General features: G+C 48.1%; 1 protein-coding gene across 2 annotated transcripts; it reads left to right on the top strand.

Moving 5' to 3' along the window:
* Positions 1–1,303: 1,303 nt before the first annotated feature.
* Positions 1,304–11,156, top strand: GLRX (glutaredoxin). 2 transcript variants are annotated; one of them, XM_055565153.1, is made up of 3 exons: positions 1,304–1,599; positions 9,008–9,127; positions 10,943–11,156. In XM_055565153.1, the coding sequence occupies exons 1-2, from the start codon at positions 1,393–1,395 to the stop codon at positions 9,119–9,121; spliced, it is 321 nt and encodes a 106-aa protein (XP_055421128.1). In that variant the 5' UTR covers positions 1,304–1,392; the 3' UTR covers positions 9,122–9,127; positions 10,943–11,156. The 2 variants fall into 2 exon arrangements, with proteins under 2 accessions (XP_055421128.1, XP_055421118.1); XM_055565143.1 differs by having other exon boundaries at positions 1,305–1,599; positions 10,946–11,156.
* Positions 11,157–12,745: the final 1,589 nt, after the last annotated feature.

Genomic DNA, 12,745 nt, shown 5'->3' with positions numbered 1-12,745 from the left:
AAGACTCTTGAGAGTCCCTTGGACTGCAATGAGATCCAACCAGTCCATCCTGAAGGAAATCGGTCCTGAATATTCATTGGAAGGACTGATGCTGAAGCTGAAACTCCAATACTTTGGCCACTTAATGCAAAGAGCTAACTCATGGGAAAAGACCCTGATGCTGGGAAAGACTGAAGGCAGGAGGAGAAGGGGTGGACAGAGGATGAGATGGTTGGATGGCATCACCTACTCAACGGACATGAGTTTGAGTAAAGTTGGTGATGGACAGGGAGGCCTGGCATGCTGCAGTCCATGGGGTCACAAAGAGTCGGACACAACTGAGCGACTGAACTGAACACCATTCAGACTCACAAACAGTGACAACAAAGGGATCAAACAGAGAAAAAGACCCTCACTGGATCTGCAGTTTGAAATTAGGGTTTGTGCTAGAATTTGCCTCCATGCTAAACTGCTGTTCGAGGGTCACAAACTCAAAAGCTTATGGATGAAGAGCGGGTATCTGGAAGGCGTGAGCCAGCCGGGAGCCAGCTTCTGCTCCCTCCAAAGGACAACCACACCTCAGCCCCAGCTGCTGCCTCTCATGAAGGTGACCTGACTTTTCAGGGAGAGGCCGCAGGGCCAGATTCTTCTGTGCAATCTCCAGATGTTTGAAGGTGGGGGAGCAATTTCATTAAACAGTGACAACAAACAGGGCAGGCAAGATGAGACGCAACGTCACAATCTGAATTTCACTTCTAAATAGATTTCAGTGTATTCTGCTTCTTGAATGATTCTGTGTTTTTAGAAACCATGTCTCTGAGAGACAATAAGTGAAATTAAAGTGGCTCAGTCCTGTCCAACTCTTTGTGACCCCAAGGAGTATACAGTCCATGGAATTCTCCAGGCCAGAATACTAGAGTGGGTAGGCTTTCCCTTCGCTTTTCTCTTCTCCAAGGGATCTTCCCAACCCAGGGATCAAACCCAGGTCTACCCACATTGCAAGCAGATTCTTTACCGGCCGAGCCACAGGGGAAGGCCTGAGAGACAGTAAGAACTGACTCTAAGAGGTGCCTGCCTGCCTGCTGGGGCTCCCTCCCTGGAGCTGGTCTGCACCCTTCAAGTTTCTCCAGAGAGTGAGCTGGCTCTGTTTTCTTCTCCAGAGCGGGTGCCCCTGAAAGGCCTGGACAATGACACCCCAGGATGTAGCTGTTCATGCTCCAAAGCTCTAGCCAGTGCATCGCTCCAAACTGAAATGACTTTCAGAGCTGGCCCTTTAAAAATCGAGCACGCCGCGGGGGCAAACTCCTCCTCCAGGGAGGTTCCTTTAAATGAGAGCCAGCTGGTCGGTCAGCCGCGGCTTTTACTCCCAAGCTCTACCTACAGTGGAGGTGTACCCCCCCGGAGGGAGGCAGCATGGCTCAAGCGTTCGTCAACAGCAAGATCCAGCCTGGGAAGGTGGTCGTGTTCATCAAGCCCACCTGCCCCTACTGCAGAAAGACTCGGGAGCTTCTCAGCCAACTGCCCTTCAAACAAGGGCTTTTGGAATTTGTCGATATTACAGCCGCCGGTAACACCAGTGAGATTCAAGATTACTTGCAGCAGCTCACCGGAGCCAGAACGGTGAGCCTGGGGTCTCCTGCCCAAAGGCTGGGGGGGAGGGGAGAGGGAAGGCTCCCGGATGCCTTTGTCTGTGACTGGGGTGGCCCGTGCCTTCCTCGGGGACACCGCTAGGGCTTCGTCGCTCTGAGAGGATGCGGGGGAGGGCGCCCAGACAAGAGCTGCTTCCTTGAATAGGCAGCGGACCTCGGCCCACGGGACAGGGGTGCGCAGCTGACCCGTGTTGGGCGTCAAGGCGGGCGGGCCGGCGGGCAGCTGTGTCCCGGAATCGCCGCCGCCGAGAAGCGCTCTGCAGTCTTTGTTTTCAGCACTGACAGCCTGATCTTGCAGGGCTGGGCGGTGGAAGGGGGGGTGGAGGGGCCACGGGTGAGCCCTCTGTGTCTGCCGTTGAGCAAGAACCCAGAGCACTCTTTCCTCTGGGTTCACAGGGCCCAGTGGCATTTGCTCTCTCAGTCTTTTCCTCTGGGCTCTCTTTAACCTTAAATTTTCTCCTCCTTCCATATCTTATCTCATTCCTCCCACTGGAAAAAAAAAAAAAAGTAATCACTCATTGTGGCTCCTTGACCTAAATGAGGGGATAGTTTCAGGCCTGTCAAGTTAGGGAGTTCAGAGGCCAGCGTTCTGGACAGGCTCTCACAGTGGCTTGCTGTGTGATCCTGGCAAGTCACCCCACCTGTGACCCTCAGGGTACTCCTTGGCTGCAACACCAGGCTGGAGGAGACCTCTATGGTCCCTTTTGCTTTGAGTAGACAGCGGGGGCCCCTGACACCCTCTCTCCTCTGTGTGAAATGACTTCCTCTTCCTTAGCGCCCAGGGCTTCCGGTGCGATGGCCAACCAGCCAGGCTGCCAGATCAGCGCAGGTGCCAGGGTCGGAGCATGGTGCCGAGTCATGTCCCACCAGCTCCCTTTCAGGACACACATTCTAGGGTACAGTGTTTGCAGATGCACTTGTCCTAGTTGAGGTTTAGTTTGGATTTGATGGTGTTTTTTCCTGGCTTCTCAAGGGGAAGCCTGGGAGGCCATTTCTCCCCACCGCTCCAATCAGAAGTCAGCATTCTGGTGCAGAGGGAGGCAAAACCCTACTGCTTCCAGGGACCCCCACTGGGAGCTGAGGACCCTTGGTCTTAGGAAGGTCCTGGAGTAGAGAACACAATGGCGAGAGGGCCTCTTGTTGCTTGGCTGGACCACCAGCTATTCAGGCTGCTTGGGTCCTAAGCAGCAAAGGGCAGTGTGGGTACAGCTGTGGCCCCTGATGTGAGGGATCCCTCGGGGAGGGCAGTTTACAGGTGGTGCTGTACGTTAGAATCACCTGTGGTGGCGGTTTAGTCTCTAAGTCGTGTCTGACCCTTGCGACCTCTATGGACTGTAGCCTGCCAGGCTCCTCTGTCCATGGGATTCTCCAGGCCAGAAGACTGGAGTGGGTTGCCATTCCCTTCTCCAGGGGATCTTCCCAACTCAGGACTCAAACCCAGGCCTCCTGCATTGCAGGCTGATTCTTTACCAACCGTGTGTGCTACAAGGGAAGCCAGAATTACCTGGGGAACTTAAAAAAAAAACACCTCCCAATGTCTCAGTCAGACCCCATGCCAATTAAATCCCAAGGAGAGGGGGCAGACAGGCATCAGTAGTTTTAAAGATCCCCAGGACACGAATACAAACATGGAGCTGTAAGAGGAGTAAGTGCTGGGGGTGAAATGTAGGCTTGCAATTTGCTATGATTACATCTTAAGTGTTCTCACCACACACACATGCAAATAGTAGCTGTGAGGTAATGGATATGTAAATTCACTTGACTGCAGTAATCATTTCACAGGGTATCTGTGTATCAAACCCTGACATTGTACACCTTAAACACACACAGATTTGTCAGTTACACCTCAAAAAATGTGGAAGTCAAAATAGAATGTATCTCCCATCAAAAAACGAAAAAAGTAATTCCAATTTGCAACAAAGTTTGGGACCCACATCTTTCAACTACAGCACCCATCACTCTAGCAGGAAAAACAAACCTCTTCACACAACCATTCAACAACACCCCCCCACCCCAATTCACTGTAAAGCTAACACTTTCTTCTAGTGATCTTTCAAAGTTTGGTTTTGAATTTTTCAAGATACTTTTCACAGGTTCTTGAGTCCTGAATGCATTCCTCCAAGGGGAGAACAAATCCTTTAAGGATGTATAACTTCATCATCCCTAGCGCAGCAGGTTTTCTATTCAGAGACTGGAAACCTTGAGAGCTGTCACTCTCTTGCTACGCCTGTGCTGCTGTGCAAACAGCAGCAGCCCAGTGGGACTTGACTGATTGCGGAAACACAGGACTTCAATCAGGCCACCAAACTGGAGACACGGGTTTTGGTTTTGCTTTAGCCACAGCTCCTAGATCAGTGCTTTCACTTATTCTTCCCGAAAGTTCTTTATGTAAATCCAAGTTTTCCTGACCTCTGTCATTCTCCTTCTCTCTGAAGGATGCCTTTGAACATTCCTCACAAGGAGGAGCTTTGGGCAACAAATTTGCTTCATTTTTGTGTGCAGATGTCTTTTTCCCCTTTGCTTTTGAAGGATAATTTTGCTGAATACAACAAATATTTTTAAGCACCTGCTGTCCTAGGCACTTTTCTGAACACTGGAAATACTGCCGTGAACAGAGCAAATGAAAATTCCTGCCTTTGTGGAACTTACATTCTAGTCAATGCCATAAATAAAGTAGTGTGTTAGAAGGTGGTAAGTGATGTGTGATATGGAGAAGCCAGGTAGGAAAGGGAGGTAAGCAGTAGGCAGCAAGGTACAGTTTTAAATGGAGCCGGCAGGTTTTGCAGATATCTAAAGGGACTGAGGGAGCAAGCATGCAGGAGTGTAGGCGTAGGACATTCCAGGCAGTGGGAACAGCAAGTGCTAAGATCCTGGGGGTAGAAGCTTGCCTGGCGAGAAGGCCTGTGTGGGTGGAGCATTGTGAGTTAGGAGCGGGTGTGGTCTGAGATCATGAGGAATAGATCGGCTGTTCATGCCATCACATGGCACACAGACCGGGCATGTGACGGGAGATGAGATGCCGCTTGATTTTGAAAGGGTCACTCCAGTGGCTGTGGGGAAAGAGGCTGCAGGAAGGCCAGGATGAGGACCAAAGCTGGGGACCTCTGGAGGTTATGGCAGCAGCTCTGGTGAGAAAGGAACCGTACCAGGGAGCAGCCAAGGAGGTGCTGCAGAGGCCTGGCGATCAGCTGAGTAGCAGCCTCGGAGCCACACAGGTGGCACCGCTGGTCAAGAACGCGCCTGCCAGTGCAGGAGACAAGAGACGCGGGTTCGAGCCCTGAGTCAGGAAGGTCCCCTAGAGAAGGAAATGGCAACCCACTCCAGTATTCTTGCCTGGAGAATCCCATGGACAGAGGAGCCTGGCAGGCTACAGTCCACGGGGTTGCACAGAGTTAGACATGACTGAAGCGACTTAGTACAGAAAACAGAAGATGCCACCCCAGCTGAGGTGGGGGCTGGAGAAAGCTCCTGGAGAAGGAGGGCCGCAGAACTCCCAAGCTGGGTTTTCTGGTGGCAGTTCCCTACTTCTTTAATGTAACAGACTCAAGTTCCTCCGAAGAAGGGGGTGGGCCGGGAGGGGAGGCACAGAGCCCCAGCCTCCTCTTCCTTCTCAGCTGCATCAGCAGCTTCCTGTTTGGCCACCACAGCCTCCCTCACCGTCCGGTGGGGCCTGCAAGTTCAGCTTCCTCTGAGAGAGCTGAAAACGGATGGGCTTTCAGTTCAGTTCAGTCACTCTGTCGTGTCGGACTCTTTGTGACCCTATGAACTGCAGCACGCCAGGCCTCCCTGTCCATCACCAACTCCCAGAGTTTACCCAAACTCATGTCCATTGAGTCAGTGATGCCATCCAACCATCCCATCCTCTGCTGTCCCCTTCTCCTCCCGCCTTCAATCTTTCCCAGCATCAGGGTCTTTTCAAATGAATCAGTTCTTCACATCAGGTGGCCAAAGTATTGGAGTTTCAGCTTCTCCTTCCAATGAATATTCAGGACTGATTTCCTTTAGGATGGACTGGTTGGATCTCCTTGCAGTCCAAGGGACTCTCAAGAGTCTCTCCAACACCACAGTTCAAAAGCATCAATTCTTTGGCGCTCAGCTTTCTTTAGAGTCCAACTCTCACGTCTGTACATGACTACTGGAAAAAGCATAGCCTTGACTAGACGGACCTTTGTTGGACCTTTGATGGACTTTACCGTGGTCTTCACTGTTTCCTAGCCCAGAGGAGGGGGTGTTAGGGCAATGGGGCCTTCCAGCTCTCAGCTCTCACAAGCAGCTTGTGTGCCAGAAGGCATGCACAGAACTCCGCCCTGGGGACAGCCCGGATGATCTGATCTGATTGTGTTTCAGGGCCTGCCTTTCGGGGGCTGGGGGCTGCCATAGAGCTGTGGGTTTCCAAAGCCTCAGTTAGTTACCCCGGGAGGAAGGACTGCTCTCAGCGCCAACCCGTGGTTTGCAAATATGCTCCTTTAGAGTCACCTGGGAATTTGTCAGAATGCACATTCTTGAGCCCCTGCCCAGATCTCCTGTATCATAAATGTTGGGTGGGGAGGAGTAAGAAATCTATGTTTTAACAAGCCCACCAAGGTTCTGATCGCATGGTTCAGATCTGAGAACTGCTGTCAAAGGGGGAGGACTCCTTCCTCCTCAGGGGCTTCTCGCCAACTAACCACACCCTCTGGTCTAAGGTGGAGATGGGGCAAGCAACAGGAGGAGTGACAATCAGTTCTTTTTGAAAGTAACAAGTTCAAGAATGAACACATCCCTTCCATGGGGCTTCCCTGGCAGTCCAATGGTTGGGACTTTCCTTTCAATGCAGGGGGTGTGGGTTTGATGCCTGGATCCCACGTGCCTCCTGTCCAAAAAACCAAAACACAAAACAGAAGCGATATTGTGACAAATTCAAAAAAGACTTTAAAGATGGTTCACATCAAAAAGAAAAAAAAAACCTAAAAGAATGAAAGCTTCCTTATTTGAAGCTCAGATGAGTTTTACTTCTTTAGGCAATGCTTTCCACAGAAGGAGCCCTGTGTTATAATTATTTAGAATTCCATTAGCATTCTTTACCACTGCAACTGACCACAGCCAACTGTTCTGGGGAGACAGAAGCCAAATGGCCCCCAACAATCTGAGAGGTGCTTTATTTTCTCTAAAATAATGGCCAGGATCCAGGGGGGAAACTTTAGGTTTCTGAACTCATCTTTCTGCAAATTCTTTCAGCTAGTTAAGATTAAAAAAAAAAAAAAAAAGCAGCCTTGATGTCACTTCCACATGCAAAGCTCCCACACGGCATGCAGGGCGGGGGGGCGGGTAGCCCCATGTGTGGCTGAGGAGGGCACCACCAGGCTTCCTCACTGGAACACCATCCTGTGTGCTCCTCCCACTCGGGACACAGGACGTAGCCAAGGCAATGTAGTGCAGGATTCTTTCAACTGGGGGCCTTAGTTTGTAAAGCCCACTTCCGCCCAGATCCCCTTCTTAATGGAAATATGGTAGGACTTATCTGAAATACTTCAGCCCTTTTTCTCAACTCTCTTCCTTTAAAAAAAAAAATTCATCTGAACATGCACCCCAATGTTCATAGCAGCATTATTTACAATTTCCAAGATACAGAAGTCACCTAAGTGTGTCCATGAACAGATGAATGGATAAAGAGGACAGGGTGTGTGTATACACAGTGGAATACTACTCAGTCATGACAAAGAATGAAAGTTTGCCATTTGCAACAATGTGGATGGACTGTGGGTTCTGCTGAGTGAAACAAGTCAGAGAAAGACAAGCACTGCATGATATCACTTATATGTGGAATCTAATAAAACCACCACAAACTAGTGAATATAACAAAAAAGAAACAAACTTACAGAGAACAAACTAGTGGTTACTAGTGAGGAGAGAGGAGAGGCAATGCATGGGTAGGAGATTAAGAGGTTGAAACTATTATGTAAAAGTAAACTACAGGGATATATGCTACAATATGGAGAGTATGCTGCTAAGTCACTTCAGTCGTGTCTGACTCTGTGCGACCCCATGACAGCAGCCCATCAGGCTCCACCGTCCCTGGGATTCTCCAGGCAAGAACACTGGAGTGGGTTGCCATTTCCTTCTCCAATGCATGATAGTGAAAAGTGGAAGTGAAGTTGCTCAGTCGTGTCCGACTCTTAGCGACCCCATGGACCACAGCCTACCAGCCTCCTCCATCCTTGGGATTTTCCAGGCAAGAGTACTGGAGTGGGGTGCCATTGCCTTCTCTGTGGAGAGTATAGCCTATTTCTATATAGTATAGGCTATAAGTATAGCCTACTATATAAAATATAGTATATTTTATAATAACTATAAATGGAATATAATCTATAAAAATTGTGACTAACCATATTGTACACCTGAAACTTATATTGGATATCAACTATACCTCAATAAAGAAATGCATCTGAGTAACTGTGGCTTCAGAGGAAAAGCAAAAGCTCTGAAAATATTCTTAACCTCTCCTGCCCCTTCTAGTCTGTTCCTAGTGTTCTGAGAGAGGACCCGCTAGTTCCTGACCCCTCAGGGAGCCTGTTCTGGGCTTGCTTCTTCACTGTCAGTCAGCCTTTCTGCAACACCCTTGGCCTGGAACTTGTCTGAGCCACAGTGAAAGGAATTTCTCCTCCAAGAGCCCTCTGGAATCCTGGAATGCACCTTACCTAGCAGCAGGGAGGGAGCCTGAGCTTGACTCGATGAATGTGCTCAGCGCAAAGAGTTGACTGTCAGTCTGACTGGCCCTGGAAGACCCACCCATGCCAGCTGCGAAACCAAAGCAGATGCATGTCTTTGCTCCCAGAGCTGTGGTACTTCATCCTATGATGGGCCAGGCATTTCAAAGAAGGCGATTCTGACACCATCATCTCTTCCCTAGCTGAGGACAGGGCTCACAAGAGAGAGACAACTCTCATAAACTGAGTCTAAAAATCAGGGACAGAACTGATGGAAATACTTGTCCAGCTGCACTGAAAAACAAACTCCTTCCTGGTTGCTGTGGTTCAGTTTAAGGGCTCACGTGTGGTCCCAGCTGCAGAGAAACCAGAATTCAGTCAGGGTGGTCTGGCTGCAGCCAACCAAAACCTGTTCCTGGAAAGGTGTTCCTGCAGAGTGAAATTTTTAAATCATTTTGACAAGTTAGAAAATCTCACACACACAGAACATTCCATTTGAAAAGCATCTTGGTTTAAAAGCACTCTTGAATGAATTACATTATGCGTCTCATAAAGTTCTGACTTGAAAGAGTATACATGAGGACGTTGTAAAGTGATTTGAAAAGCTTCAGACCATGCGGAATGTTCAGAGAACGATAAAAGCGTCTAACCTAACGACGCTCCCTCAATGTCCTGGCTTGTTTGCTTCCTTAGGTACCTCGGGTCTTCATCGGTCAAGAGTGCATAGGTGGATGCACAGATCTAGTAAATATGCACGAGAGAGGGGAACTGTTGACACGGCTAAAGCAAATTGGAGCTCTGCAATAATTACAGGTGAGTGACAGGTGGGACTCTGGGCCAGGAACACGGACAGATGGTGGGACTCTACTGCCGTGTTTTATTACAATCGAGCAAGGCACCCAAGATATGCAAACGGTGATCTGGGGAACTGTGATGTCGTGTATGAGTTTCCCTTTTACAAACGGATTAAGTGCATCAATGGGAGGAAAGCTTTTCACTCAACCTTCATTTAACAAATATTTATTTAGCACTTACTATGGGCCAGACACTGTATGAGACGTTGGAAATATAGATATGAACAAAAAGATAATATGGAACTTATATTCTAGAGAGACAGACTGATCCAACACAAGTTAAATAATGCCTGAAACAAGTGAGTAATCTGATAGAGCATGGCAGAGGGGGAGGGAGCAAACGGAGCTAACGTGGTGAGGAAAGGCCTTTTTCAGAGGGGCTGGCTGAGCCAAGATCTGATTGACAAGGAGACAACCATATGATGATGAAGCAGAAGAGCTTTCAGGCAGAAGGAATAGAAAGAAGAAAGGTCCTGAGGTGACAACAAGGGTGGAATATTCACGGAACCGAAAGCAAGCAAGAGCAGACTGAGTGAAGGGCAGTGAGAAGGGAAGGTATTAATAGTAGCAGATGTGGGCAGCGAGCCGCCAGAGCTCACAGGCCATGGGAAGCAGCCTGAAATCTCCTAAATGCAACGTGAAACCAAGGTAATTTTTGCTGTACCTATGTTCACCCTGAGAAGCCAATTCAATTGGCTTCCCAAATAACAAGTCAAAGTTTTCTAAAGTTGTAACCTAAAGGAGATCTTCGAATGGAAAACCACAGGGTCACATATCCTTCAGAAAGGAATGGGTTCCCCTCCCTGCAGCTCTTATTGGAGCAAGACGGCTTTGAACCAGGCCAATTCCACTGACTCATCTGTGGAAAGACTGTTTTTTTTAAGCCAAAGGAGAAACTTAGGGTGTTCCAATTAAAATGTTCTTTGAAGGGTATTTATTGCCCACTAATTAATAATTAACCCCTGAGCAATGAGTACACCGAGTTTGCAGGGATCACTCAGAAAAGCCACAGGAGTGAAAACACAGGGCCTGAAAAGCACACGCGATCCCTTTCAAAGCAAACAGTTTTACAAATCTTGAATTACAGTTCTACAACTTTATCCCAGCAAGTAAACAGACCGTGTCTGTCTGGGTTAGCTTTCTGGCCTCACACCACACGGTGCCAGATGTTTCCTATTCGATATACTTTTTTAACAATTCAGGCTTAGATTAAGAATGAAAGAAAACTTGTGCCTTTCTGGGGGAAGTGGGAAATACCATCCCCCCAGTGCAATGGCACCCCACTCCCGTACTCTTGCCTGGAAAATCCCATGGATGGAGGAGCCTGGCAGGCTGCAGTCCATGGGGTCGCTAAGAGTCGGACACGACTGAACAACTTCACTTTCACTTTTCACTTTCATGCATTGGAGAAGGAAATGGCAACCCACTCCAGTGTTCTTGCCTGGAGAATCCCAGGGACGGGGGAGCCTGGTGGGCTGCCGTCTATGGAGTCACACAGAGCAGGACACGACTGAAGCGACTTAGCAGCAGCAGCAGTGACCTCTAGGTTGGGGTGGGTGTTCGAGTCCCCCATATTCGCAGGATCTCTTTAGCTGCATTGTCCTTCAGCATATTATGCTCTTAGTATTCCAATGGCAACTTGCATTTCAAGACCATCTGTAACCGATTGTGTTTAAATGGCAAGAGTCAGTGTTCTGATAATGAAAGAGAAATGACGGGACCTGCTCTAAGAAGATCCAATTCTTTGTATTAATATTATTTTTTTTTTCCCTAGCAGAGCAGACCCAGGCTGATATCCCGCCTTGGGGACAGGATGGCATTGCAGATAATGACAGCAGTTCCTGGAGGATGGACCTGGGGTGACTGTACCCAGTCACAGCAACTGTTTACTTAAAATACTGAAGTATTTTAACCTCAATAAACGGGGAAGGGAAGTCAACGGCTTCTTTTGACTTAGTATTAAAAATGGACCAACTTGCCCAAAATAACAGGTCTGATGGATGTCTTGGGTTTCTTGTGGATTGGCCCTTTGGGTTCCCAGGGACCATGACAAGATATGCTTAGGATTCACTCACTGACCCAAAAGATGGTCCTTCTCTTTGGCACATGTTCTTACCAACGGTCTCTTCTGAGCTGGGCTGCCTCTACCTCTAAAGCCTGTGTTTCTCAACCAAGTGTATCTCAGGCCCCAAGCACGAAGCTAGAGTTGGTTTTCTGCTACTGCCTGGAAATTATTTTGTTGAGTCTGACTTCCTAGAATTTGTATTATGAATTCAACAGGCATTTTGATTTGTTGAGTTTGACTTCCTAGAATTTGTATTATGAAATCAACAGGCATTTTGAATGTGCTTTTTCAAAAGGTGTCTTCCCAGGCCACCATCTCCACCCCACCCCATCCCTTCCTGCTTTGAAACTCACTGCTGTGAACCACTGCCCCGAACCCTGACAACTCACAGATCTCACAGGAAATGTTCGACGGTTCTGTCTGTTCTGTCTCTCAGTCCGAGAGAAACCACGTGAAAAGTTAAGCACGGTTGGTCTTCACTTTGTGCTACAGGGATCAGAGGTGTAGGTGCGGTGGTCATACGGCAATGCTGTTAGGTCAGACGGTGTCCAGGGAATCCTGGACAAGCATACATTGTTTAGATGACACACAGAAGGAACACACAAACATTTAAATGTTATGCAGAAAACCTGCATCCCCCTCCCACAAAAAATGTCTGTGAAACAGCCAAATTTGGGAAACACTGTTCTGGATGATTTTCTCTCTCCCCTTCTCCCCCCTCACTCTATGAGAACTTAAGAATTCCTTATTGTGAAGGATTCTAGAATTGCAAGACTGTTAATTTCTTTCTGTAGACACAAGTATGAATGGCTAATTTCTTCTCTATTAAAGAAGTACTCATGGATCATACACTGATTTTTGCCCAATTCGTCGTTCTCAAGACTTTAAGGAGTGTCATCAATGCAAAATAAACCAATTTCAGGTTTTTGTTTTTTTTTTTTTCACATCCGTCCCCCCTGCCATTATAAATAAAAGCACATGCTATTGTCTTTCACTGAGTATACACTGTTGGTGTGATTTTGTAAATTTCATAATTTGCATATGTTCAGTCAGTTCAGTCACTCAGTTGTGTCCGAGTCTTTGTGACCCCATGAATCACAGCACGCCAGGCCTCCCTGTCCATCACCAACTCCCAGAGTTCACTCAGACTCAAGTCCATCAAGTCAGTGATGCCATCCAGCCATCTCATCCTCTGCCATCCCCTTCTTCTCCTGCCCCCAATCCCTCCCAGCATCAGAGTCTTTTCCAATGAGTCAACTCTTCACATGAGGTGGCCAAAGTACTGGAGTTTCAGCTTCAGCATCATTCCTTCCAAAGAAATCCCAGGGCTGATCTCCTTCAGAATGGACTGGTTGGATCTCCTTGCAGTCCAAGGGACTCCCAAGAGTCTTCTCCAACACCACAGTTCAAAAGCATCAATTCTTCAGGGCTCAGCTTTCTTCACAGTCCAAATCTCATATCCATACATGACCACTGGAAAAACCATAGCCTTGACTAGACGGACCTTTGTTG

This window comes from Bubalus kerabau, chromosome 1 (genome assembly GCF_029407905.1).
Source record: "Bubalus kerabau isolate K-KA32 ecotype Philippines breed swamp buffalo chromosome 1, PCC_UOA_SB_1v2, whole genome shotgun sequence".
Taxonomy (NCBI): Eukaryota; Metazoa; Chordata; class Mammalia; order Artiodactyla; family Bovidae; genus Bubalus; species Bubalus kerabau.
Note: the sequence above shows the minus strand (reverse complement) of the source record. Positions and strands in the feature narration are given on the sequence as shown.